The sequence below is a fragment of the Coturnix japonica genome, chromosome 3, assembly GCF_001577835.2.
Source record: "Coturnix japonica isolate 7356 chromosome 3, Coturnix japonica 2.1, whole genome shotgun sequence".
NCBI lineage: Eukaryota > Metazoa > Chordata > Aves > Galliformes > Phasianidae > Coturnix > Coturnix japonica.
In genome coordinates, this window is record NC_029518.1 from 52,460,877 (window position 1) to 52,483,159 (window position 22,283).

At 37.9% G+C, this 22,283-nt stretch overlaps 2 protein-coding genes across 9 annotated transcripts in view; one reads left to right on the forward strand and one right to left on the reverse strand.

Moving 5' to 3' along the window:
- Positions 1–12,660, forward strand: part of SAMD3 (sterile alpha motif domain containing 3) — a 29,781-nt gene extending 17,121 nt beyond the window's left edge. The window contains exons 5-9 of the mRNA XM_015858563.2: positions 68–235; positions 9,797–10,000; positions 10,317–10,488; positions 11,690–11,772; positions 12,033–12,660. Of these exons, the coding sequence (XP_015714049.1) occupies positions 68–235; positions 9,797–10,000; positions 10,317–10,488; positions 11,690–11,772; positions 12,033–12,302 (897 nt within the window). The 3' untranslated portion in view covers positions 12,303–12,660. The remainder of the gene's footprint in view (positions 1–67; positions 236–9,796; positions 10,001–10,316; positions 10,489–11,689; positions 11,773–12,032) is intronic.
- Positions 12,661–14,115: 1,455 nt separating this feature from the next.
- Positions 14,116–22,283, reverse strand: part of L3MBTL3 (L3MBTL histone methyl-lysine binding protein 3) — a 78,471-nt gene continuing 70,303 nt past the window's right edge. For 4 of the 8 annotated variants that reach the window (XM_015858558.2, XM_015858553.2, XM_015858555.2 and 1 more), the window contains 4 exons: positions 21,449–21,540; positions 19,012–19,175; positions 17,930–17,992; positions 14,116–15,976 (listed from right to left, as the gene is read on the reverse strand). In XM_015858558.2, coding sequence (XP_015714044.1) covers positions 15,833–15,976; positions 17,930–17,992; positions 19,012–19,175; positions 21,449–21,540 — 463 coding nt within the window. In that variant the 3' untranslated portion in view covers positions 14,116–15,832. The remainder of the gene's footprint in view (positions 15,977–17,929; positions 17,993–19,011; positions 19,176–21,448; positions 21,541–22,283) is intronic. The other 4 variants (XM_015858560.2, XM_015858557.2, XM_032443584.1 and 1 more) reach the window with 2 other exon arrangements.

The window sequence follows — 22,283 nt, forward strand, 5'->3', positions numbered from 1 at the left end:
ATTAGGAATGGAGCAAATCCTTACAAGATACCGGCAACGACAGATTTTTGTTTGTTTTGTGGTACAGTTGGTATGGAAACGGGCGCTTAAAGATCGTTTCAAATATGTGCGGAGAGCCATTGAAGATGATGAGCAAGTTTTGAAGAACAAATGCAAGTTTGGCCACAGGAGAGGACAGAGGAGGAAATCTTCATCTTCTGAAAACAAACCTTATGATGTCAAAGCGCAGAAAGAGGTACCCAACTTTTGATGCTCTGCATATTTGATATCATTTATAGATGTCACCAATTGGACATAAAATTCTTTTATATTTAATGCAGTGTTCCCACTCTGCCTTAGGTTATACATCTCCAGTTACAGTGAAAAACAATAGAGGTTTACACCTAAGAACTGAAACCTATAAAAATAAGAATGCAAAGTGATGCTTGAGAAGGCATGAAATGGTCATACCCTACTACCACATCACACTTCGTTACATACTAGCTATTTGGACTAATGCACAACATGCTTAGTGATGCTTACAAACGTATATGTGCAGATGCATTATTTCCCTTTAGTTAAATGACTTGCAAAGAGCTATTAATGCCCAGTGAGTGTCTTAAGCACACTAATTAGCTCATAAACATTATGCTTTGGCAATGCACCTCACATTCCTTTCAGTGCTACAATTAAAATATGGTAAAACTTAATTACAAGAATATGATAAAGAAGAGATTCAATCAATTAGTTTATGTATGTCCATACTGTTAACTCTTTACCAGGCATATATCTGTCTTTGGGGAAGGAAGAGTGGTTTGCCTGATACATTTTTGCCTCTGGCCCAGGAAGCATCCAGGTGGAAGCTGAGATATGTGATACTGTATGTGATTTTTTTGACATTATTGTGCAATATAGAACAATGCAGCTGGTGAGAACAGTCTTACCATAAGGCTGAGATTTCCCATTCAATGATGATACTTCAGTGAAAGCTTCCTTCAGAAAAAATAGATGGGCCTCCTATCTTTAAACAGAAGGAGGGTTGGAGGAAAGCAGTGTGATGGGCTTCCTGACTTTGGTCAAAATCTGTGGATAACCAGAGCCAAATTACATGATGAAGTCTAGAAGCTTTAACCTGTATAAAGTACCTGATTTAGGGCAGATGTAGGAAACAGTCTTTGTACAGATTGGCACAGGGGAGCTGACTATTGAAGGACATGCAACCATTTAATGAGGTGAAACAGATTATCTCTGTTGTCTTTTTTGCTTTGAGTCTTAGTCTGTGTAAAATATTGCTGCTGTCAGACTGATAAACTGGGGAGCCTCTGGGGGTGGTCTTAGGGCCTACTGCAGGGAGGCAAATGGTAAAACCAATCCTTTTGTACGTCTCATGCCACTTCACTGGCTTCCCACTCACTGTGATTAAGAAATTGTCTTTTCTGAAGAAAGAAGTAAACATGAACGAGTACTGCCAACTCTGAGATGGAGTTTCTTTTAACTCAATACAACTTTAGATTCGAAACCCCTTTAGACATTTTGTAGGAGTATGTTTGTCTTTGAGGTGATTAAAACAAATGACATCTTGTTCATCAATGTGATTATGCCACTGCAGGAACTGGAAACTTGAAACAAGGTTTCAAAGAAAGCAGAGTATAGGAGTTGGCAGGAGATCCCAGGATAGGGGTGGAAAGGGAGAAATGAAGGGGAGAAAAGCCATCAGCAGGTAAAAGAAGAAACCAAATTAATTAAATGAGTGAAAGATTTTCAAAGTTTTAACTTGATGTGCAGGAGATACAGAAACTCTTCTCTGAGCCACGTGGTTGAGGGATGTTGTTGGCAGCTACAGAATTAGTCTATGCAGTGAATGTTGTACACTGCTGAAGCAGGAGTGATAGCCTGTTTTCCTCTTATATTAAAAACCTCAAAATCATGTGTTTGTAGGTACACAGCCAAAGTGTGAAAGTGGATTTACAAATGATCATTCAATGATTGTATTGATGTAATGTTTTTCTACTAAAACTTTGATGTGTACATATAGTGTGTGGCACTGCTTAGTTAGTATTTTAAAGTGCTCTGATAGTCAAGTGAAAACCTTTGCGTACAAATTGCTGCTGCGCACATTATGCCTCATGCTTTTTCATATCATTCAATATCTCCATTGTTCTGTGAGTTAACATGAAGGGGTGAAGTATGGGCAGTTCCTTGATGGAGCATAACAAATTTCATCCCATTTTGCTTTTGCTGTTTTATAGTTTGCAAATTAGAAAGCATTTGTGGTCAGAAATAAAATGACTTACGTGGCTTTGAAAGTTTGCAATTAATACTGACATGCAAGTCTAGCTCTGAAAGTATTTGACTGGCTCAAGAGGGTAATTGTGTATAATTAAAGCAGAGCCTACTTTAATTAAATATGAGTCAGTGTGGATCCTTCAGTAGGCTACATGTTCATTTTGCATGAGAGCAATCTATGCTGTTTCCCCAGTCTTTGTGTTCAGCTTTTGGACATGAAGGGTGCCATGACTGCTATGCTTTCTCAGTTCAACTTATTGCTTATGTTTCAGATTCAAACTTGCGACAGATCACTCAGATTTTCTTTTTCACTTGATCATTCTTTCCCCAAATAAAATAACTCAAAAGACGTACTTCGTACTAAACATCATTATGATAAACTTGAAAGTTGCCACAGGAAAAAAAAAAAAAAAAAGTTAAAAAAAAGGCTGTTTCTTGCAATAGTGGAATTAAAAACTCTTCTATACACTGTTTTTATGAGATGCAATATGCCAGAACATATTCCAAAAAGAACAGTAAGACCCACTTTCTAGTACTCGAAGATCAAGACACAAGATTCAGATAATTACATAAATAGCTACCTATGAAAACCATTTCTTAATCTGAAGAAGAACCCATTTAGCCAGGCAAGGGTTCCACCACACTCCCAGTGAGTATGCAAACGTCATATTTTTTGTTTAGGCAAAGAGAAAACACTGAAAAGGCTACTGCCAGGATTGCTTGCATAAGTACCTTGACAATTGATGCCAGCTCTGATGGAAGTAGGCTCGGCAATCAAGAACTGTTAAGCAGTAGCAATACTCTAAGCAATAACATGGCTTGCAAGGAAATTAGGGATGTCTTTTCAAAGGAAATCGTATTATTAGCTGCTGGGAGCTGATGAGAGAACTGCAAACAGCATAACGAAAGGCAATGTAACAGCTATACCAACATTACCACTGGTCAGCAAGATGGTCCCTGTATCAAAGTATGGTCTAAAAGACAAACTCACATGCTCGCATCACCAATCCTGCCTGTGTGATTTTTATTACCATCTAACCTGCCTTTTCTAGAGAAAAAATTAGTGGAGACCCTCAAAAGAATATGTCCCAGGTGAGAGATCCGAATCTGTGGTCTACAGTGAGTAAACCAATCACGTGCAGGGCTCTCTACTGGTCCTTTCTCAATTCACTCTCTAAAACCTAAGGGTTAATAGGTTCTGTTGGCATTTTTTATAAAAGAGATCTTGATCACTGTCGTTAACAACAGCTAGGCTACATTTACTATTCATGAACTGCTATACACCCTTGAGATAAGCAAGAGATGCTTGCTGTTCTCACCAGAGGACTTTTCATCACTCTGTGATTAGTCAGTCATTTTACTTTGGTGTTGACATTAATGACTTCTAGGATTTATGATAGTGGCTTTTAACAGTAACTGGAAGCTTTTATACCTTGGTAATGCACATCATGCATAAAAATTCTTCCTTCCCTTAAAGAGAAGTAGCAACTTCTCTGACTGGGACACTCATAACATGCTAAAGGGTACAAGTTAGGGCTTTTAACAAGAACTTAACTGATATTTTTACTAGAATCTCTGGCCATATCTTGTGGGTGAAAAAACAAGATTAATGAAATGGACACTGTGGAATTTGGGCTTTGTTTAAGAACCTATCTCCTACCAAACTACTAACTATCTTGCTTCAGGAAGTGAGATAGGTGAGGCATTTGGACCATAGTTTTTTAATGTATGTATGCTTCATTGTTTAAAGGTTAGCATCTTGATGCAGTCTATTTGTATGCAGTTCCAGTAAAGCTTTGAATATTCTCTGTGGGAAGGGTGACTGCCAAAAGCTATCTGTAGCACTAGCAAAGAGCCCTATTATCTGTGTGACTCCCAGATCCAGTGACTTTAGTTACAGATACTTGAGATGCCAAGTTAAGAGTGGTTATTGGCATAGGCACTCAAGTATGTGTTTCCTACAACTGTCATTCTTCCCTTATTCAAGGGCTTAAGAGTCTTCCTAGGGCCTCAGGCAAGGTCTAGGCTACGCTGATGTAAAAATGTTGGATGTACCCTGCTTACCTCATTAATGTTTGACCTCTTTTTCTATTCTGTTTCACAGTATTTCTCATCTGCTTGTAGCAAAACAACAACAACAAAAAGCAAAACAAAACAAAACCCTCATTTTTTAAAGGTATCAAAGTAAATTCTCATGTTCCAGCAAAAAACAAACCCACAATTTCTATTATTTAAAAATAAAGGAATTTCTTCCTATTATCCAGCAAGTAAGTACACTGCCATTAAGACTGTGCTGAAAAACATTAAATATCGCTAACCAACAGTCTTATTATCACTCCAATGAAAGTCAGCGTTACTGGTAACATGACTGAAAATCAAGCCACATGAAGGATTATTTGTTTAATTAGACACTGAAAAAGGAGATCTTTAATGCAGATCTGTCTTTAGTCTACATAGGATTGCTTTTCCACAGTGTATTGCAATAACCAAAGGTTAAAGTTACTGTCACACTTTTACTGGGATATTGCTGTACTAGATGAGCTTTCTTGCTTTGATGATAGATTCTCCAGAAATTAGAATGCGATGGGGTTGGCATAACGGTTCAGTAGTCAACTCTCCAAACCCATTCACACCCCAAATGTCAAAGTTAACTTGACATCTCACTTGAAATTAGTGCAAAATAGGTTGCAAAGTGGTGTCCCATTGAGGTAACTTCTTTTTCCCCAAATAAATCCACCTCTCGGTTACCTTCCTACTTACCTTAACAATCAACCTGTTCACAAATTAAAAACTAAAAGGAAAAAATGAAAATATTCTGAGTCCCACGTTTAGGTGTGACTGAGTTAATGTTCAGTTATTACAGTTTTCCAGAAAAAAAGCAAATTAGAAAATAGGAACAGGGGTTGAAGACTATGAAAATTCAATTATAAGGCAAGTTATGCACTGAAGACATTTTGTTGCAAGCATGACAGTCTGTTAATTTATATATGTATAAAAGACAAAATTTATCTCAATGTTAGAATTCAATAAATCCTAAGGTTCTAAATTATTTGTGTAAAATTCAAGTGATGCCATACTCTCCCACTCAATTAACAGCTTTCAGACTGTATTTGAATGGAACCATGCTTAGAAATAATGAACAGTATACATTAGGACACTTTCTCCCTTCATATTTTCAGCTAGGCTGCCTGTGTAAACAGCTACTCATCCATAAACATCTGAGTTTGCTGTTCTCTAATTTCATGCTGGTTCTGCTAAAGGCAGCCACTGCCATTGGTCTTTATGCACCAGTGAGGTCCACTGTTCTATGCTGTTCCTGACTGATAAACAAGCACGCTTGCTCTAAATCAGCTGGAAATAGAAGAATGCAGTGATGCAGTAATTCTAGCCTCTCAACTACCACCTAATCTGTATTTCCGTAGCTTTGTATATTACAGTATATTGTTTATATTCTTTGTATAATTCCACACTTGGAATGAAACTGTACAGAGACTAAATGAACTGCTTAGATACAGAAGGCATAGACTTGCTACTGTGTGTAGGAGACGAGGAGGCCCCCAAATCATAGCAAATTTGGTGTCTAATACCAGCTCCAGAACACTGTTTCATTGCAAGAAATATTCTGCACTCACCAAGTGTTCTACTTCAGACTTATCATTAAGCATCCTTTAGATAAACTTTGGCTTCTCCTGCACTTAAACAACCAAGTAATCTCTGAAATATTGAAAGCTACTAAAGCCAGTAGAAAACTGTCCTTCTTTTCTATCTAAATGGTACTAGTGCAGACTTCATAGGTTTCTGAAGTTCTGTTATTTGACTGATTGGTTAGATGCACTTCACAGCTAGGTATTTTTATCCATTATACAGATTACTAGTTTAAACAAGGTATATTTACAAGGTATAATTTAGGATTACCAATAGCTTTCTTCAGCCTAGGAGTGCAGCTTAAAAAGATGAAAAGATTATAGGTGATGATTGCTCTAGGCAGGCAGAACACTGCAAGAAAATCACTTACTTATGATCACGTTCCCTGTAATGTAATGGATGATTACCATAACAAAGTCTGGCTTTCCATCACTTTATTTTTCTTAGTGGGTAATGACAGCGTTTCTTTCTGACGATGCTGGTCTATTTTTGCCAGTACCTGTCCATTGTTCCTTACAAAAATGTCATATGGAGTTGTCTAGCTAATTAATAATGTTACTAACCTAACTAGTTCTTCAAGACTTGGCTGACTATATGCAGAGTCCCTATATATAACTATATGCATATAACTATATGCAGCTGTAGCTGCTTGCCTTGCCTAGGTGAATGGAGATATACTGGAGTCAAGGGCAAGGTCTCAACTGGCTCTGAAGGGCCTGGAACATCTCCCCTATAAAGAAAGGTGAAGTGAACTGGGTCTGTTTAGCCTTGAGAAAAGAAAGCTAAGAGGGGACCTGATGCAGGTCTATAAATATCTGAGGTGTGAGGGGCAAAGTGGTGAGGCCAGACTCTTTTCAGCCGTGTGTGGCAACAGGACAAGGAGAAACGGACAGAAACTGGAGCATAGGAAGTTCCACATGATTGTGCGCAAGAACTTCTTTACAGCGTGGGTGATGGAGCACTGGAACAGGCTGCCCAGGGAGGTAGTGGAGTCTCCTTCTCTGGAGATATTCAAGACCCATCTGGACACCTACCTGTGAGACCTGGTGTAGGGAACCTGCTTTGGCAGGGGGGTTGGACTCAATGATCTCTGGAGGTCCCTTCCAGCCCCTACATTTCTGTGATTCTGTGTCTTAAGGGGTCAGTAGAGAAGTTACACAATAAATCATTCAAATAAGCTGTAGCAAATTCCTAGGAGCAAACAACATTTGTGAAAAAACTTCAAATGTGTTCAATGATAAACCAGCTAAACTTCTAAATGTGATGTACCAACTTGGAGGTAGAAAATTTGATGCCAGTTTCCAAAATTTTGGGAACGTGTTGATCAATAAATTTACTATTTTTATTCGCCAAATTGACAAGAACTAAGAGATGAATTACTTGGGAAAGAATCAATGAAATTTCTGTAAACAGAAGCCATGCTTCATAAAGGTGTTAGTTCTTTGAAGCATTCAGCAACCCTGAGGGCATCAGAAATTCAGCTGATAGTTTACATTAACTTCAGGAGAGATTTCACCACCTGCCTTTCAAATGCTCTTAAAAGATATAATCTGAGGGGATAAACTGGAGCTGAGCAGAAATAGTTTGGTTGTACTGTAGAAAAGATTGTTAATGCTTAGTTTATGCAGTTAAATATATTTCTAAACAACGCGGAAAAAGGAGAACAGCTGGCTGACCAGATTTGCTGGTGCTTCTAAGGGTACTAAAGGCAAAGGTTGTCTTTGGAGAATGGTAGAAGAACTTCATGTTACTGAGTTAACAGGGCAGAAAAACAGCTGGTAAAATTCAATGCCAATAGATGCTCAATAAGGATCAAGGAGAAAACCCAGCTCTAATAACATAGACTCTATGGGCTCTAAGCTTATTATTATCATCCACAAATGATATTCTTATATCTTGCTGAAGAACATTTGGCACAATGCTAAGCAGCTGTTTGAAGAAAAACATTGAATACTCAGAGTTATTTAAGAAAGAAACAACAGGGAATGTGTTATTCCCCTGTACACACCAGTAGTATCACAGTATCTCAGCTAGTGTTTTAAACTGTATGGTGCTTGTTTTGTAAAGACTTTAGTGAAATCAGACAATGTGCAAAGATAATAACAGGGATTTTTTAAAGTACAGAACAACTGTTTTATGTGGAATGATTAAATAGGACAATCTTGTCTGGAAAATAGATAATTGAGGACAGAACATGGTGTAGCTGTACAACTAGAAGCGAACTGTTTGACCTCTATCTGACTGAATCCAGTAAGATCATTAGAAGATGAAGGCATAGCTTTCGACACCACAATAGTTAAACTGCTGAACATAATGCAGGGCATTGTGGAAGGCACAAGTTTGCCTGGGTTGGAAAAGTGACTGGAAGAAATGATGGAAGAAAAAAAATTACTGGAGGCTAAGAAATATAACAATATGACTACTTAAAGTCCACCAGCCCCTGTTCATTGGAGTCTTGAAAGGACTCAGGGAAATGGCCACTGCTCTGCCATTTCCTCTCGGCCAGCTTGAGGAGGGTATGAACCAAATCATTTGATCTGTGACCTCTCCTTCTGGGCATTCAGATAGAGGACAGGAATGCCTGGTCTAATTGGTCACGCACAAATGCTACTGTTCAGTCAAGTCCTTTATGAGAGCAGACTATGCTGATGTAACATTGGCCTAGCAAGGGCTAGGGAGTACCTGTGGGAATCACGGTAATTAACATTCAGGGCTGTCTTTCTTCTTCGATAACATTGGCTATTGAAATCCATGGGTATATAGTAGGAGGGAGACAATGTTTTACTTCTATACGTTGTACTTGAAAATCTTGGAATTTCACATACACAATTTAAAAAAGGATGTTAAAATGGAAAATTAAATTGTATACGGAGTGCTCTGCAAAGCAGTCTTGAATGTTGTATTTTTTTCAGCTCTATGTTTTAAATATTCTGGGAAATAAAACAAAGAAGTGTCTCAACTTGCATTGGCCCTGACCCATAGGCCACCACTGACATAGATGATAGCTGTATTAGTGATGATACATTTGAGAAAAGCTGGTTTAAGTGTAGTGTGAGAGTGGTAATGACACTAACAAAGCATCTGTATGTTTTCTCAGCTTGCTTCAGTGGGCAAATTCACTGCTTCCTATGGTAGAAACTAAATAGCCACAGGCTACAGCCACAGATGTACCGCTATGGATAACCACCTCTCACACTTGTAATTACTGTTTGTGGAGTTACAGCAGGGACAATAAATAATAATAATTCTGAGGAAAATCATTAATTAAATTTTCAAGTATGGAATAACATTGTCTGTCAAGTGACTCAAATAATGCTTTCCATTAAGAGGTTTCTTTCTCTTAATTCCTCTGGTTTCCTTCTTGGTAAATACTTCCATTATATGAATATGGAAGTTTCTTGTCCTGCTTTTAGTACCTGGATGAGTATGAAGAAAATCCTATTTTTCTTGGCAATACAGATCTAATATTGCTAAAGAGTTACACTGAGATACTAGATGATCATTATGGTCCTTTTCAACCCAGGCCATTCTATGATATTAGAACAACCTATTAATTAAAACAACAAACAAACAAAAAAACAACAAAAAAAACAATACCAACCCCACAATTAGGCAAACTAGGCACATGCATTTCCTCTAATGTGTAATTGAGCCTGGGAGAACTAGCTGGTAGCTCTGGAACCACATGAAGACAGATTCTGTGTATATGATAGGGTGACAGTACACAAGAGTCAATTCACAGAGCCAGTACTCAATCTGCCCTCCAGGACCCTTCTGCTAAGTTTCACTCACTACACTTTGATGTAGACTCCATTGTGAACTGACAAGATAACTCACATCAGATGAAAAGTGATTTGTTACAATTCTGTGCTTGATTTGTTGCTAGGAAGAATCTACTTATCTTGAAGGTGATGCAATGTACGTACAGATTAACTGGCTGAAGCAAGAATATATGAAAACTCTAAGAAACTGGAAAGAAGTGAATAAAAAAATGAATGCAACAATGCAAATACGAAGGAAGATGATCTGTGATAAGACACCTTTAAAGGACATTCTTAGACTTTTTCCTTTCTTAAGATGCCCCTATCAGGTAACAGAAGTACACTTAATAATGACATTGATTTATACTATAGATGTGACACAACTGTGGATGTTCAGGGATGTTTGGATCAACACTGTTCTCTTTAACTTTTTTTGCATCAGTCAAGAGTTAACCATGCCATGCAACAGCAGCAGGTTGTTGGAAGTCCTTTGATGATACTTCATATACTTCTTCCCTGTTTTGAAAAGAAATGAAGCCATGATACCATCCAACTTACAGTCTTTTTTTTTTACTTATCTTACTGTCATTTATTGTTTTCAGTTTTGGCTTTAAGCATTGCAATAATAATTATATTTTATTTTAGCTTTTTAGGGAGTTCCAGCTTCTCACACACATGGATGTTTATCAGAAAACAATTAAGATTTTGGAGATTTATTCAGAAAGCATATTATCTTTATGTCTGGTGAAGAATAATCCAATGAACATTATGCTGCAAGAACATCTGAAAGAGAACACAGAGGAAAACGTTCTAAAATGTCAGTACAAATCTATGCTCTGAATATCTGTACTAGGTTTGGCTGGGATGGAATTAACCTTCTTCAGAGCAGTCGGTATGGTGTTGTGTTTTAGATTAGTGACCAAAACAATGGGGCTGATAACTCACCAGTTTGTCAGCTGTTGCTGAGCATTGTTTGCACAGTCTAAAGGCAGTTCCTCATTCTTCCTCCCAGTGAGTAGAACTGGGGGATATGAACAAGAGACTGGGATGGGGACAACCATGCAGTTGACCCTAACTAGTAAAAGAGATGTTCCATGCCATATAACATGCTCAGCAATAAAAAAGGGGTTGTGGGCTTTAAGGAGGTTAACCATCTTTTCCTCAAGAAATCAGAAGGAGGAACAGTCTTGTAAAAAAAAAACTTTCCCTTAGAAAGAGAAGGACTGTTTTTAAGCTGGAAGTGAAAAAATGTAAGAAGTACTTAGTGCTGTATTTCAAGTACCCTGTCTCTCCAGGAGTAAATTCACTTTAGGGGTGAAAGCACAAACTGGTACAGCATAAAGTCTCTGGAAAGCAGGGATCTGAGTCATACAGAGAGGTCCATGTCATGTTTGGCTTGCTGGCTGTGAGAAAGGAGCAAGTAACTGCTGCCACTCACCTTTTGATCTGAAAACTGGGGTGAGGGTAGTTCTGTAGGGACAAAACATTTGAAAGAATTAGTCATAAAATTTACCCTTCTTGAACTGCAGCTGTAGATCCCTGCACCTCAGCTAAACTCTGTGAGAAGTGCTTCTTGAGAGTTTCATTTGCTGTCCAAAAAGGCATAATTCCAGGAAGTCAAAGCAATTATAAAATAACCTGAGTTGGAAGGGACACATAGGCAGTCCAGCTACTGACTCCACACAGGACCACCCAAAAATCAGACCATATGACTGACAGTGTTGTCCAGATGCTTCTTGAACTCTAGTAAACTTGGTGCCATGACCACTCGAGGAAGATATGCATTTCCTAACTGGACTATAGAGTTTGTGAGTGTGTTATGAATTTGAATACTATGGCCAATTGCCAGATGAGGCACCTAAACTTTTACTGTGGCACAAGCTACTCATCAAATTGGACTGAGCAGCAGTTCCACTGCTGAGTTGTTAGTTATTTCATAAGCCACAATCTGTTTTTCCAGGATATCACAGTGCTACAATGTTTTCATCTGTATTTCAGAAAATTCTTGTCTTTCACAGATATGAAGATGACTGCCGCATGTTTACTTCTGCCAGATGTCTTTGGAGATGACTGCAGTCTGTTTGCTGCAGTGAACGAGGAGGTAGGAAACAACACCAGCAGCTGTGGTCTTGTTCTTATGAGCTGCCTGGGCATATCCCTCAGCCTCTTGCTGGCCCAAATTAGCTCCTGGAGAAGGATGACATTCTCCTGCCTTTTGGATAAAAGGCAAACATTCGCAGAAATGCAGGTTAAATTCAAAGTGGTACTACTACGCTTACTGAATTTTTTGATGTTTTTACAACTTACAGTTTGCCAAATGATGCTGTGATATCATTTGAAATATTCTTTTTCTTCATTTAGGTGAAGGTATTGACACCAGTGTTGGAAGTTAAAAATCCCTTCAATGTGAATTCATGCAGGTTTGCTCTGTACATAGAAAAACAAGAAGTAGCCCAGCTCAGTGACTGTACCACAGCTCTGGCAGCACTGGTGGCTGCATTTCACGTGTTCAATATCCAGTGCCCAAGCAGAATCCAAAGGACGCTGAAATTCCTCATGTCCCTGATTTTTGAGATGGACATCCCTCAAGCATTCCTCCCAGGTCAAGTAAAGAGAGGGCTAGATACCTAAACATCCCAGTGTTTGCTAGTGTACTCAGGAACATTCGGAATTTTGTCATATATCTTTGCTGTGAGGATAAATCACTGCACTTGTTCTAGTGAAAGCGTCTGTATATTACTAACTGTTATGTTTAACGATGCCTGCTGGTTACTTTTGGAAAAATCTAAAACTGTCTAGAGCAGTCTGGAAGCATTAGAGTAAATACAATATTCTAGCTTGCTGCAGGTGTTATGTATCAGTTTCCCACATAAAGCATTTTACAAATTAAGACAGTATTTTTACCATCAGAATTAAAAAGTACTTATGAGTGAATGTGAGCACTTAGTGTTCTGAATTTACACAAATTAAAGATTTGTTACCTCTCTTACTATGTTATCTTCATGTGATCATTGAAAGTGCTTGAATGTATTTCTTTGCTTTAAAACACTGAAGATGATGAGTTTTCATTCTTTAGCCAATGCATGATATGTTTTCTTCTTTCTTTTAACATTAATCCAAAATTTGCCAAATGAGGATTCTGAGATCAGTTCTCAAAGTAGCAAGAATGACTTTCTGGGATGCTGTCATATGCATTTGTAACAACAGCTTTTGTGCTCGGAAACAAATGCCTCATTTTCTATCTGAGCTTATTCCCCAGAACAGATCAGTCTTCTCCACATGGTATGTGTCCTGTCTGCCCGCACAAAATGGAGCCCTACTCTCTTCTTCCACAGTCTTCTTTACTCCCTACCATAGCCTTCTTAATTCCTTAAGTGCCTTGCACCCCTGAAAATCCTGATATAGTGGATAGCTTTGGATGGACAACAGCAGCTGCCAGCAAGCTTGACCACGGCATGAGTTAGTATATACAGGATGGTAAATAGCTTTTTTTAAAACCAAAACTAAATCAAACCAAACCAAAACATTCTGCTAAAGAGTTTCATTTTTCACCATTTCTAGAAGTGTTGATGTAGTCGAAGCAGTATCTGCATTCACCAGTATTCTCCACACTCAAAAATGTGGCTTAGGAAGCTGCAGGGATTTTCTTAAGCACTGCTTGCACAAGGGTGAGTCCAATTCAGAGATTACAGTGGTATAGTGCAGTATGAGGGGAGAATACTGCAATAAATGACCTGACTCTCATAGAAAGAAGTTTCAGGATTCTCACTTGCCTCTCGTGGAAACTGGGATATCCTTAGCCATGTAACTGCTGGGTCATCTCCAACACAACTGCAATTATCATTTCAAAGATCAACTATGTTGGAGTATTTTTCGTGTCCTACTGCTTTTGTTGGGTGCTTTGTAACAGAGTTTGCCCTATTACCTTGTCACATATCATACAAAAGTGAATGAAGTGATTATGCTCTTGCTAAGTAAAGAGAGCTTCATTCAAATGAAGTTTTCTACATCTCGTAGAGAGAATTAACCAGACCATTTCATTTAACCAAACCATTTCATTAAACTACAGTACCCTATAAGTAGGAATATAAGAATTCAGGTAGTTGCTAATGTTCCTAAGTGATTTCTGTCAAGTGGCAAAACATTGGTATTCCCTGAAGGCTTCAAAGCTGGCACATGAGAGAAAAACACACACCGAAAGTGAGAGTTCAAGGAAGTACATGGAAGGAAAACTATAGAATGTAGCATCTTCCGTTCCATGTCAGCTGTGGTCAATGACAAAATTCAAGTTTATGGATCTAGGAAATGTTTTGGGTGAGGTCAGCTTGCAGTAGCTGAGTTGCTCTTTCAGATGCACAAGCACAATGAAATACAGTGAAGAACTACTCCGCACCACCCTCTGGAACATCCAGCTTAATTTGAGAATCCTGGGCATACATGAATGTAACAGACAGGTCCAATTCAGGTTTTATTTGTATTGTAGTACAATAAGAGTGCAATTTGACTGTACAAATATTGAACAAAATGTAAAAAATATTATTTATGCAATGCTATGGAAGGAAATTAATAGAGCAATGCAACTTACTTCATACTGACCCTGTTTTACCTCATACTATGGGGCAGGTACCAGTCACCAGTGTGATCTGGAAGGGGCACAAAGGGCTCTTGAAATCTTAAGGAACTTCAGCCAAAGAACAGCCTAGCGAAATCTGTGGGAAGATTTTAAATTCTCCAAGTTCTGTACAACGGAAAAACTGTTCTTACTGAGCAACTGCCCACCTCAGTACTAAGATGAGGGCTGCCAAAAGCTTGATCCAACTCTTCTCTCTCTTCTTGTAAAAGCAAAATTCTGGTATATTAGTAGCTAGGCTTTCTCCAGTGTAAAGTGCATCCGGTTTACATCTTATGTGTATATATACCAAGTGCAACAAATTTCCCTGACATAATAAGCCTCCAAGTACCTGCTAGTGGAATCTGCAGCCTTGCTAATGACTTGTTGAAACCCATGCCTTTTACCTAGTTCATGCCTATACAGGATAGGTGTTTAAGTAGCTTTTCCCTCCATGCTTGGGCTTTCCTACTATGCTTAATTCCTTTATAAATCAGATTTTTCAGCTAGGAAGTGGTTGGTTAAATAATTCTCCCACCATTAGGAATACAAGCTTACGTTGAATATGAAGCCAGAGTAGCAGTCCTAGCTTTAGCACACTGTTTATCTCCACTGCTTTGGTATGTATACTGGAGACTATCATGTGCAGCCATGAATAAATATATTTTCTTTTTCTGCTAATAATCTTACCCCAAAATACATGTATTTTCCTTCATGTGTGGAAGGACTGTAAGCAGGCTCCCATGTAAAAGGCTGGGGCTCTATTGTGCAGCATAAATGAATGTCTTCTATGAAGTCAAACTGTATTTTTCAGTTGCAGCCTTCTCTATACTGATCTTTTGGTAAAATACATTAAAGATGCTGGTGGAAAAACTCACATAACATTTTTGTAATCGTGCAAAAGTAAAAACATTCAGTTATCAAAAAAGCATTGTAATTTCAACCCCAACAAGGTTTGGTTTGTTACAAGCAAACAGACAGCTTTATAATCTGTAAAGTTATATGCTGTAGCATAAAGTGTCACATATGTAACATTAACGGTTTCATCTTTAAACTATGGCACAAATTTGTATTAGCCATAACAGTCTCATCTGGCCCATAGCCTAATTTTTGGCTAATCATTTTTTATTTCGATGGTAAGAAATAATAGCTACCAAAAAGTAAAATGGGTACACGAAGCAGAATTCAGGAATTCTTAGAAAATATTAATGTTCCCTTATATAATACAGCATAAATAATCAATGAAGGTTTTTTCTTGATGTCCAGAGAGTGTTAGAGATCCTAACCCTCCATGGAGAATTAGCGCCATTAGTTTGGTAAATAGGACTAGCTGACTTGGTTGTTAAAAAGTACCTTCTCAAAAGCGTGAGCACTTCCCAGAAGGATTCAGATGTATACCGGCTCTAGGAGAATATGAACAGTCCACCAGTGCAGAACATAGTTTTCTTCCTTTCTGAGAGTCCTTACTCAATAATTCTGGTGAGTCTTTGTGCTTTGAATAAAACATGAGCTCCAGTGGAGGAAGCTGGCTTGTACACATTTTCCGTTATCTTCAGAGTTCATTGTGTGAGTTTTTCTCTGCAGCTTTGAACATCAGAATGGAATTAAAGATTTTTAGGGCTGGTCCCAGTTTAATGCTCATTATTTTGACTATGTCTGATTGGGTCATTAGCAGAAATGCTTCTCCATCAATTTGCTTTAAAAGAAAAACACACAAAGCTATTAATAGGTCTGACAGTGAAGCAGTATAGATGGTTCAGAAAACATAAAGAGAAAATTACCTGACAATCTAAAAAGAATGGTTGAATACAAATGCTTTCAAACTCCAGGATAGCTTTGCTATAAACTTTTTAGACAGATTAGTCCAAGAGAACAGGATAATGATCTTTCTGCTTGAAAACAACTGTCTGGCTAATTTGTAGCTAGCCCGTGTTTTTTTTTTTCATACTGACTGTATTAAAAAAAAGCTACTAAAATGTAAAATGAAGTCGAATTCAACAGTGCTGCAACATAGTAACTAATTTTGCCATTTTAGCTTTTCCTTGTATGCAAGCCTTCATAAGCAAGTCTCCAGATTTCACTCCTAGCTAGAAAACTAGAACCCTCTTCAGGCCACTTTTCTCTGTCCATTCAATAGGAAATTAAAATGAATGCCCCAAATGTAAACACGGGTTGGACTAGGTAAAACTGCCTCTGATACAAATGCCTTTTGAAAAAACACCTTTTTTCTCTTGTTGTGTTTCTTTCTTTAATAAAATTTACAAACAAATATTCTACTGTAAGCAAATCATTCTGTCACCAGGATTCTAAATCTGACCATGAAGAGCCAAAGCCCTCACATTCCAGAGCAAACTGGGGCAAATACTTATTGGTAAACTTCAGTATCTTTGCTATCTGCAGCAACTTCTCAGTGTGAACAGGACAGCTAAGCCTAAAAGTCAATTGTGTTTAAACTGGGAGCATTGCTTAGACTTAGAGATACCGACTTGAGATAGAACTAGTGTAATTAATTTCCTGTGAAACCAGGACATGAGCTTTCTGAATCAGACGTGCTGTTAAGGCAGACCACTGCAGCACTGCAAGCTGAGAAGCACTGCAGTGAGATCAGCACCACATGGTTATTGAGGTTACTGTCAACTCACTTTATTTACAAAGCCAGACTGGATGGGCTCAGAACCAGAAGCACTGCAGTATAGGGGTGCCTGGCTTTTTGCAGCTTCATAACATAAGGATGGGGGTTCATCTCCACAGCAGAAGTCTGAACCAACACCTTCTACCTACTGAAAGACCTTCAGTTGTAAGCTTGATAGAGTATTCCAGAATGAACATCATTCATGCCTGTATGCCAATTAGAATTAGTAGACAGGGTATTATTTCTCTGTGAACTGTACAGATGCCAGCCAGTCCACTCCGGTTGGCACCATTGGCAGAGAATGGTCCTGCACAGACAGATGGAGCTTGCTCCCCTATGGGAGGCAAGAATTTTCTTATACCTCTGAAAACAAAAGTATTTAGTATTTATCCATCTCTGTGGCACTCCCAATCTGTTGATTCAATCAGCAGTGCACCAGCTGTTATTGATTTTTAAATCTCTTGGAGAGTCCTCCTAAGTGATGCAGGATGAACTCGGTCTGCATAGCAGATACAATTGTAAAATGCCTAAAATCTAAGCAAGTGCAAAACGCCCAGAGACTGTCGGTCCTTAGATTAAAATCTACATTGCAACCTGGAAACTTCTGTCCCAGAATTAGCAGGGCCATGCTCAGGAGGTGCATTTACCTTCTCAAGTTTAAGTACCACAGTTATTCTCCACTTGCAAGGGATGACAACATGGGATAATACAGCATCATACTTTGCACATTCATATGGCCTGGTAAGGATAAGCACCTGAACTATTCACACTGGCAATCTGTGATCAATTAGCCTTCTTGAAATGCATTAAGTGTGATAAGACCTAGTTGACACTTAGTTTTATCTTCTTTCTTCTCACCCCATTAGCTGCAAAACAACCTTACAGTCCATATACTTGCTTTTGACTTCAAACACAAAATTCATCCAAACACTTCTTATATGTCTTTAGTGATGAAATAAAATTAATCTTTCCATTAAGCTTTGTACTCCATAACTTTTTGAAATAAAATGTACCCACCTCATCTTTAAATACCTTGCCATGTTCTTCACATCCTGGTAAACTCCGTATAAATTCAGAGACCTGCCACAAAGAATAAAACAACAGATTTAATTAGACTAGTGTTTTCTCAAAATAATCTTAAATGCTAACAAGCATTAAAGTAATGGTTTTTAGCCGTTTTTGCATCTTCAGTTTAAGTCTTCCACATTCTGTTGATGTATGGAGTCATGGAGCTGGACATGTAACTAGAGGGATTAGCAAACTGGAGCACATGTCACTGTTGTGCACAGGACATCTTAAGACTGAAATATAGATACTCCCTCAAAATCACTCAGTTACTCTAATATGAAGATCCAGAATCATGAGTCTTCTCTTACTGATTCTCTTTTCACAAACAAAATTAATTGCTGCCTTCTCCTCCCTTATTCTTTACAGCAGAAGAATTAGCAAATCCTCTATCAAATTTCAATTTTCATTTTTCTCTGGTAGAAGAGATCCAGCAGTTCCATCTACAGAAAGGTGCTTCACCTCTGAAAATAAAGCAGGGACCTACCCAAGCATGACTACCCACCTGAACAGTGGCAGGGCTCTGATCTTGAAATTAAGTGTCATGGTCTGACCATTAAAATACTACTGCTCTCCACACTACACTCTTAATTTCTAGAACAGATTGTCATATCCAAACTATGTACAGGGAATAGTCCTCAGTCCAAGCTGACCACTATGCTATTCCACAAAATGTTTGTAATGCTGTAGATGTCATCTGTGTAGATATCAAGCATCTGTTGGGCCATACACTTAGCACTTTTCTTTCCCTCTCTAAACTCAGTGAATATACACATAAATTTAATTGTTTATATACATATACATTTATCTGTGTATCTCTATGTATGCTTATACCTATATCTATATATATACAAAATGAATTTCAGGGCCGGATGGTAGCTGAATGGGCATTTTGTGGATCAGTTGGTCTGGCTGGCTCTAACCTTCTGAGTACTAAGGCATCATTTGTAGTTTATGGGGTTAATCTATAGCTCTGGATCAACCAAGAATTTAAAGATGTTGGCAGTGAGACAAAAGATACAGGGAAAACCTACCTCATCTGTGCTCCACTTAGAAACCTTACTGGCTGGGATCCCAGCTACACTTGGCAGGAGTTTGCTTTGCTGTTCCCAACGCAAGGGTAGGCCAGGGATTTGCAGCTTTGAAGACACAACAACTGGCTGGGACAGAAGCCTCTGGGTATTGGGTTCTTCAGTAACTTCAACAAAAGAAAGCAGTAAATAAGCATTAAATCCCTCAATCAACGATGAGATCAGTCACAGTAAGATCATATTAATTTCTATTAATATATATGGGCCTCCCTAAGAAGGCTGTACAATTTTGCTTACGCTAGAAGAGTACCATAAGACTTCTTCCACTACGACTGTGATTATATTGGCTCTGTAACTATTCTTACAAGGCAAAAAGCTCTTTCAATACAACATAAAGCTATGTCAACACAACTGTTGGTCTATCACACCATAGGTCACATAATTTTAAATATTTTGATACAATAAATAACACCCACTTATAACATTTATACAGTACTACTAGAACTATCTTAATGCCAAGGCTGAGCTGTAAAACTTCTTCAAAGCCGGCACTGCACTGCTATAAAATTCCAAGTGAATCAGATGTACAGTTCTAGCCCACACATTTATGTCTCATCCACAACAAAAAGTTTTTCAGTTCTTCTGAGGAAAAATACCCATAAATGTCTGCAAATTCCTTGCCCCCATTTTAACTAAATGTTTTATTTAGAAAATAACATTTAACTCCTCCATGATGCTATGGGTTTCTTTGCAAGGTCATTTCCCTTTTTATATCACTTAACTTAAGGAAGGAGGATCCCATCCCACTCTCCTCGAATGCAATGCACAGGTGGGAATGTGGCTTCAGCCAAATGCTGCTTGCTGCTGCTGCTGTCTAGAGAGCAGCAGCAGTTGCAGATGTACGTAGGAGGAAGGAGTGAAGAGTCATGCCTTAAATGATGTCAAACTACATAAGATATCTACATTTACTTAGATCCATTGCAAATGCAAAAGCAATGTCTGCTATGAACTCAGGACAGAATGCTTCCCAGTTGCTGAGTAAAACTGTGGAAAACCTCTGGAATTCATTTATGAATGAAAAAATCAACAACAATATCTAGTATTCCTTAATAGCAATCATTCATACAATCACAAATTTCTATGCTATTCTTGTTTGGATTGCTCACTTTAGTTATAGCTCTATTCTTCTGTTCTGGGAAGCTGCTATTATTCACAGATATCTGCATTCTTACTGTTCTAGTTTACATACATTGCTGGCCAACAGCTAGGACACAAATTCCTATTACAGATTTCTGGCAGCACAGTATGATTGGATTGGAATATATAATTTATTCCACATAGGAAGAGATTACATTAGTCTTTTAATTCAGGTTAGCAGCACCTATGTGAAGTAAAATTCCCCACCTACTGCTTCTTGGTTATAGAATGAAACAGGCATTAAACACGTATTCAAAAAGGAGACAAAGAATGACTTTGTTAAATAGTAATTAAAGGAAGCATTCTGGTTTTTACAACTCAAAAAAAGCATCGTAGCTAGTAAGCAAAGCTTGTTGGTGAAATTTTACTCAAATTGTCTATTCTGCCAAAATCAAAATTCTTTACAAAGCAGTACATATAACTATAGAAAATTGGATGACAAAAACCATGTTGGAAGGGATCTCTAAAAACCTTACAATGTTCTGTTGACAACAAAGCATTAGACTAGGCTATTAAGGATCTTGCTAAACTATGTCCTTTTTCGAGTAGCCTACTTCAGTTTTACTCAGGGTGAGAAATTTCTTCCTTATCTCCACAGATTTCCTCTGAAGCAACTCATAGGCACACCACTTACTCTACCACCACGTACCACCATCTGATGATCTTGGTAGTCCTTTATGGGACAGTTTCCAGTTTTTTAATGAAGTAAAAATCTTAGCCTTCCCTCTTTAACTCACATGAACAAGACCCATTCTGCACACGAGTTGCTAGAAAGCAAACTGCACAACAGACTGAGATGGAGCTTAATGGGTCACCTTAACACTAAGTTAGAACTGTAATGTGTAACTCTGTATCTTGAACGTTTTTCCAGTTCATTTTTGAAGCAATAAATGAGCCATTCAGATTGGTTTAATTATCTATTTGTAAAAGTCAGTGAAAGAAAATAATTTATGTCAGCATTCAGTTTGCCCTCATCTTTATAACTGCAATAAAGTTCCGAGGAAACCCTCTGCTGATTATAAGGTAAACACAACACTGGAAGTGCTACTGTCAAAAACAAACAAACAAACAAACAAAAAAACCAAAAAACCACCAAAAATAAACAAAAAAAACCCAACACCAAACTGGATAGAAATAGCAAATGTGAAAAGTTGCAATGCAGTTTCATGAAGAATTACAAGAAATGTCACAGTTCTTTAGTTCTGCAGATTTTAATATCAAATGAATAAAGCATTGATGATACCTTTAATTTCATTTGAAATGAGCAGATTATTTTCTTTCTCTTTTTCTTCACACTCTTTGTTCTTTACAGAGTCCTTTGTCTGTAGTACTCCTCTGACGAAAATAAGATGTATATTTTTATTAATACATCATAAAAATCACTAAGCATGACAATGTTGCTTACTAACAATGCTAGATCATTACTAAAACTACAAGATTCCCACACAAAGGATGTTTCATCATAATAAAATTAAAAACAGAGGATCTAATTTCTGACGTACGCAGATGGTAACACTAATGTCTACTAACATGAATTTTGCAATTAAGGCTCAAGAGTAGTATAAACTACAATTGCATAAATCAGACCAAAACATTTTTCTTCATAACTGAAACTAGAAAATTGTAATACAAATGAAGTTAATGGATGTGTCCACGGCAGAAGATGGATAGAGTGAAAGACATATGTACAGATGCACCTCCTATAAAGCCTTGTTAGTTACCCAGGCGATCATCTCCACCCCAGCTCCTTTACCGTACTGACATCGCTGTGCAGCTCTTAATGATCCCACTGACAATATTTTACTTTTTAGTTCTTTCATTACTTCTTACTGAGTGGTTCTTACAGAATCACTCTTTGCCTGCTAACTCTGGCTGAACCCTCACTTTGCTAACTGAAACATTTGCAAAGAGGGGACATTTATCGAGAAAAAGGGGCAACAGAAGTGAAAATAAGAGATCTTTTAAGAGGGGAGGATATTTTCATTTTAAAGCTACCCAATGAGAAATTATTTTTCATACTCTCATGAGATATTTTCAGCCTGGCTTCTTATAGAAATGAAGATTATATGAACATGCTG